Here is a 6,669-nt window from a genome sequence, read left to right as displayed (position 1 = left end):
AAAATTATTGGTGTGTTTCTTATTGTTTCATAGGAGTCTACTATTCGGTTTCTTAGATCTTCCTCGTTCACTACTGGAGTCTTATAAACTAGTCACTTCAAATGTCCCCAAAAATGAAAATCTATCGGGTTCAGATCTAGGGACCTTGGTACCCACGCCTGGTTATGTTCTTCTACACCCCTACCGATCCATCGATTTGGATAGACTGTGTTAGGGAATTCCCCGGCTACAACGCTAAAATGGGCCGGAGCCCCATCATGCATAAACCACATGCGGATACGAATTTCTAATGGTACATTCTGAAGTAGTCCCGGCAATTCATTTTCTAAAAAGTGTCGGTAAGTTGCGCCATTCAGTCGGAGCGGAAGAAAGAGAGGACCTATCAAGCAATTATCAATTATTGCCGCCCATACATTAACAGAAAATTGATACTGATAATGCTTTTCACTAACTGCGTGCGGATTTTCAAGAGCCCAAACATGGTTGTTATGAAAGTTTGTGATAGCATTTCGGGAGAAGTTTGCCTCGTCCGTGAAGAGTACATATCTTCTCAAAAACCATTGACACATAGTAATGCGTTGGGGAAAGTCTCGTGGCAAAAGAGCTTGTACCCTTTGAATATGGTATGGATAAAATTGTTGATCGTGGATAATTCTCCAATCTGTGGACTGAGTAGAATTGACAGCTTCAGCAATTACTCTTGTGCTTGTTTCTGGATTCTCCTCGAGAGCGTTCAAAACAGCTTCTTCCAATTCTGGGGTTCGGACTGCTCGTGGTCTTCCAATAATATCAGCTGCCCTCTTAAAGCTACCTGTTTCTGCCAAACGATGGTGGAGACTAGCAAATGTTGGAGCTGAAGGCAGTACTCGATTGGGAAATCGCTCCTGGTAAATACGTCTTGCTTCGCGCGCATTGCCATCCGCAAGGCCATAAACGAAATGCATATCGGCTAAATGAGCATTATTGTTTAAATACTCAATTTTTTCAAAATAAGTGTTTTCTACCTCTACTTACGGAAACTTCAACAAAACGTCTAACTGTCACAAAATATGTAATTACCAAAACTACTCACAAACGTCAAATTTATTTCCAAAGCATTCTTGTGAAAAATGCAAAATATTCGTAATAACTTCAACATGCATCGATTATCAAATAATCGACTTGAAGTTTTCAAGTCCAAATATTTAGAAAACGGTTGCTTACAGCGACTAGTAACAAGGGTAGCTTATTTACGTAGATATGATAGAGGAATCGATTTTTTTACTGAAAAATGTGCTAGAAGTACGCCCAAAAAAGTTATGAACCTTTAAAAAATAAAAAGACGTGTAGGTGGCGCCCCCTACGAGTAAGAGCAATAAGAACATCAGGTTCGAATTCGACACCTCAAAAACCTTTGTTACCAAGTTTCGTTTAATTAGGTTCAGTATTTCAAAAGTTATTTGAAAAAAAAAACAAAATAAAAATAAAACTTCAACATTCTGTGTCTTGGAAACGAAGCGTTTCCGGATATTTATTTATTTGGACAATTCATATTAGAATATTGTGAGGAATCACCTCCTGAAGTTTGTCAAAGTACTTTTGAATCACCCTGTATACATATCATTTTATTTTTTCCATCAGCTTCAGCGGAGAAAACATCTTGAACATTCACTTTCACCTTTCATCTTTTCTGCTAACCATCCCTTTTTTCTCCTCCGCCCCCCGAACTAAGACCCACAACCATCTGTGATCCCTTTCAATAAACGGTTTTTTAATGCGGCCTCGACGATTATGATTATCTTCCCCATATTTTCATCCCATCTACTTACATTTCCAATTCCGTCGAATTTCTACCCTTGTTGAACCGCCTTAAAGCTTGTCAGATAGACCCGAAGAACATCATTATTATGCCCTCATGAATGTAATGAAATTCTCATGCGTGCTTCGAATGCCTTTCATTGAATGAAATGCACGCACGGCCTCGTGACTCGTTAAACATTTTCATAAAAATTCGAGAACAATAAAAAGAAATACATTTCTGTCATTCTGATCGTTCACAATGAAAATGTCTAGACGGCCTCTCATTTGAATATAATGTGTACGAGTATTAAAACTAGGGCTGGGAATATTCGAACGCTCTCACCCGAAAAGGGATGAGCATTGTGGCAGTAGAAAGGGGGTGGTATTCATTATTCTTTATACCTCCCCAAAGCATCCATTACAGAATGAGCTAGTTGCAAGAGGGAGTTGGTGTCAATTTACCATCCGAAAATGTGGAATATTTCATGGAAGTTGTTGTACTATATTGTTTATTTGATAGAGTATGAACAAGTATATAGAAGCTATTGGTTGATTAATGATTGATTGATAATTTATTCATCGTTAAAGCACAGATTGTTATAGTTATTTATATATCAAGGGAATTAGGAGGGCCTTAATTACCGATGGCAAAGTTGCCTGAGGTTATTAAGGCTCATTAATTCCCGTGGTACATAGATAATTTTATTTCTGACTGATTTCAATAAAATTTTGTTCATTTTTGAAACGGAAAAATGTACCAATTCATTACCTTCCCGGTATATTTGAATCAGGTACCGTTGATTATAGTAGAGTTTTCTTGTTGCTAGGTTGTTGCTATGTTACTTGTTTATAAACAGAACTTTGTTATCAATCTGTGTTTGCGGTGAAAACGTGTTTTCTACCCCAAATATAATGGAGGATATTTTGAAAAAAGCTGAACAAGCAAGAGAATCATTAATTCCATCGAAAAGTGAAGCCGTATACCAAAAAGAATCAAGATATATCTGGACTGGCTGACACGGAAAAATGTTATGCCAAAAGATGTCACTGAAACTGTATTTCTGGCATATTTTCAAGAACTGGTAAGGAATTTTCTATGTTTTTCGGTAGATTTGGTAGTAATTGTGTTTATTCGTTTCAGTCAGAAACGTATAGTCCGAATTCTTTATGGACTAAATGGTCAATGCTAAAATCGATGGTGACTATACATGAGAAACGAGATATCACCAAGTTCAATGAACTACAGGCTTTTTTGAAACGGAAGAGTAAGAGTTATAAGCCGAAAAAGTCTGCTGTTTTATCTCCTAAAGATGTTATCAGATTCCTAAAGGACGCTCCTAATGATATTCATTTATTGCATAAGGTAATTTTTTTCTTATTTTCCTTTTTGTGTGTATTTATTTCCTTTTTTTTGTTATAGGTTGTTTTGATTATGGGTTATTTTGGAGGATGCAGAAGTCAGGAACTTTTGAATATGAAGATATCGGATATAGAGGACCGGGATTCCGTTATGGTAGTGAACGTACCGGAAAGTGAAACTGGTGTATCGAAGAAATTTACAGTTGTGGATGAAAAAGAGTTCTCCGCTTTGCCTTTATTAAGACTTTATATGTCTTTGCGTCCTAAAGGTATTGAACGATTTTTTTTGAGCTTCCGACAAAATAAATGTACATCTCAGCCAATTGGAAAAAAACATGTTTGGGAAAATCCCCAGCAAAATCGCAATGTATTTAGGATTGCCAAACTCATCTTCCTATACGGGACATTGCCTTCGTCGCACTTCTGCTACTGCTCTAGCCAATGCAGGAGCAACTATGACTAACTTAAAAAGACACGGAGGTTGGAAAAGTTCCACGGTGGCGGAGGGGTATTTGGAGGATAGCATCGAATTGAGAAATAAAACGGCGCGTATGTTGTCTACTTTGTCATCAGAAGAGGCAGGTACCTCGACTGTAGTGAACAGAAGCTCCAGCCATACAAAAGAAGAAATTGTTTCCAGTGGCGGAAGTAATTTTCAGGGAACATTTCAAAATTGTACATTTATTATTTGTAATGACGTGAATAAATAAAATATGGTTCAGTTTTCATTTCTATTTATTTTTACTTGTGAAAGGTAGAGGGAATTATAAAATCTATAATGTCCCAAGGGAGTTATGACCCTCTTTATTGATAGCGTAACTATGACGATATAAGCTTATAATATCCCGGTCAGAAATAAAAGTTTTTTACACATTGGTAGAAAACTTTAACAATCAGACTAGTCAGAACATATATTATTAAAACTCATGAAAACATTATAGAACTCACAATAGAATATGAAACACTCATAAACAAGCTTATATACATATAAAACTACTATCAGTATCAAACAATGAGGTACTCCTCTATTGTATGGAAAGTGTTTTTATTCAGGTAGTGAAATCTCACTATTGAAACGGTTATAACATAGAATTCCTTGGTATTTTGGAGAATTCTGTCCCACACTAAGCCTGGAGAATCGTAAGCAAATGTCATTTTTATTCCTTGTTTGGTGTTGGTGAATTTCACCACTTTTCATGTACTTAGGTATCTTGCTTTTTTTTAATATTCATAATTAGAAGATGAATATAAAGTGATGGTGAAGTTAGAATTGACAATGACTTGAAATAAGCTTTCCAAGATACATTATTTCGAACTCCCATTATGCGTTTCATGATTTTCTTCTGAGCAATGAATACTTCATCAATATGTGTTGAACTACTCCAGAAGATCAATCCATATGTGAGTGCCAACGACAGTAGACCATGATGTGCCATTCTGAGAGTCTCTGTAGATTGTCCTTCAGTTGTCTGATAATAAAATTGATACTACTCGATTTGCCTACCAGAATTTTGATATGGGTTCTCCATGTCAGTTTTTCATCAATTGTTACACCCAGAAATTTTATGTTTGATACTTGCTCAATTGACTTGACATTTTAACAAGAGGGCTTGGTCACAGCTGATATTTTTTTGTCGAAAAACCATGAAATATGTTTTGGAAGCATTTGAAATCAATTCATTGTATATCTAAACACGTGTTGCGTTTGTTTTTGTAAAACTGGTCGGCTAAAATCTCACAACAAAGTGTTTCTTGAATACAGGATTGTTCGTTGGAAATTTCACGATTGAGTCTGAAGTTGGCTAGCGAAATAGACGCATCTATTAGCTTTGGACTAGATTAAATGGAAGAAGTATTTATGCGAATGATTTTTGGATGGGTGAGACCATCCACGCTTTGTAGCGTTCAAACTATGTTTATATATTTATTCGCTCAGTTTCATCGGAATACAAAAGGGGCGGACCTGAAGACATTATTCACATATACAAATGCTATTCTGAGAAATAAATATGAATATTGGAAGCAATTCCGTTGACAGTTTGATCTTCCTCCTGAAGATGGTCACTTGGTAATCGAAACATGTGTCGAGGTGTTAAAATAATTGTTTGGTGGGGTAATTTCTATTTATTAAGGGTATATTGAACTTTGTAAGTTTTACATGAAGGTATATTATACATATATGACAATATATGTACTGACTGTTCAGCACTCACTTCACCAAAATGCTGTTACTATACGAGTTCCTCGATGCTAGTGAGCTCTCGCACCACTTTGCCGGCTGATTTACTGTGCGTCCAATATGTAGAGGCACAAATAGTTTTGCGAAACTTTATACTCATATTTGCTGTGATTCGTTGTGATAGACAAGCATATTGTGACAATGTCTTTGAAACAATCGAAAAAATTCAATAATCATATTTCGTATGAAACAACTAATATTATACCAGAACATCTGCAAAACCTGAAAAAAAAATCATTATTCGTTTCTTTCTAGTTTATCTGAACTATGAATTATCATAGAAATTTGCATGAAATCAGATGTAGTTGATTTTGACGGCAATTTTTTGTGTATTCTCTTCCTACCGATCTTTTGTCGAGCATTTTCTCACGCTATGAAAGGAAAACCTTGTCAAACCATTTTCCAAACTGTGAATCCTTTCAATTATTCTGACTCTCGATACATCAGATTACTGCTTACATTTTCAACAATATTATAAAGGATCATTCATACATAGGTAATAAACTATATTCTTCTCAAAAAAATTCTACCAGACTAAATAGCAAGATTTTGAAATAGATTCAGCACTATCATAGCTCTGTTGAGAATAATCGATAATATAGTATCCAACTTTGTTCAAAAAATCATTAATTTTTCTAGATTGCTTTCGGTACTAATAATCATTAACCGTTAGTTTTCAAACTGAAATATTACGAATACTCGGAAAATTCAATCAATCCCATGTTAGACAGTTCATTTGGGGATTATATGTTCCTTCTTTGAAAATGTGAAATCAGGAGTACAGCAAAGTTCAATACTTGGCCCCCTTTCTACATCTGATTTATGTCATCAGTATCTTACATATTCTGAATTCCAGCATTTGCAGATAACATTTGGAAGAGAATTTCTGATCTTTATGTTCTTGTATTTCCATCTGGCATAGACGATATTTCAAAGAACACATAGAAGTTGGAATTGGAGATATCATTTTCGAACGGTTTATGCAATACAAAACTCAGATGAGGATTTTGGTTAACCCTTGAAATACTGACAGTGTATTTGAGAAACAACGCATGTATAAAGATGGAGCTCATGTCGAAGATAACTGTATTGAAAAATCCACGGCTAATTACCCGAAAAATAAACTTTGAAACCAAAAAAATACAACTGGATTGTTAGCAAGTATATGCCTCCATTCACAAGAGATAATATAATTGTGACATTGACCTTTAGATTACCAACCAACACAGTCTTCTTGAGTTCTGAACTAATTCTCCATTCGCTAACGGTAGATATCAAGTCCCCAGAGACTT

General features: G+C 35.6%; 1 protein-coding gene across 1 annotated transcript; it reads left to right on the top strand.

The window, feature by feature from the left end:
* The first annotated feature begins 2,501 nt into the window (after nt 1-2,501).
* LOC141485243 (uncharacterized) lies at nt 2,502-3,866 on the top strand. Its single transcript, XM_074181568.1, has 3 exons — nt 2,502-2,861; nt 2,921-3,142; nt 3,200-3,866. The coding sequence occupies exons 1-3, from the start codon at nt 2,811-2,813 to the stop codon at nt 3,599-3,601; spliced, it is 675 nt and encodes a 224-aa protein (XP_074037669.1). The 5' UTR covers nt 2,502-2,810; the 3' UTR covers nt 3,602-3,866.
* Nucleotides 3,867-6,669: the final 2,803 nt, after the last annotated feature.

The sequence above is a fragment of the Leptinotarsa decemlineata genome, unplaced genomic scaffold, assembly GCF_025532065.1.
Source record: "Leptinotarsa decemlineata unplaced genomic scaffold, Ldec_3_MD MMD2_tig00026314_RagTag_RagTag, whole genome shotgun sequence".
Classification (NCBI taxonomy): Eukaryota; Metazoa; Arthropoda; class Insecta; order Coleoptera; family Chrysomelidae; genus Leptinotarsa; species Leptinotarsa decemlineata.
Note: the sequence above shows the minus strand (reverse complement) of the source record. Positions and strands in the feature narration are given on the sequence as shown.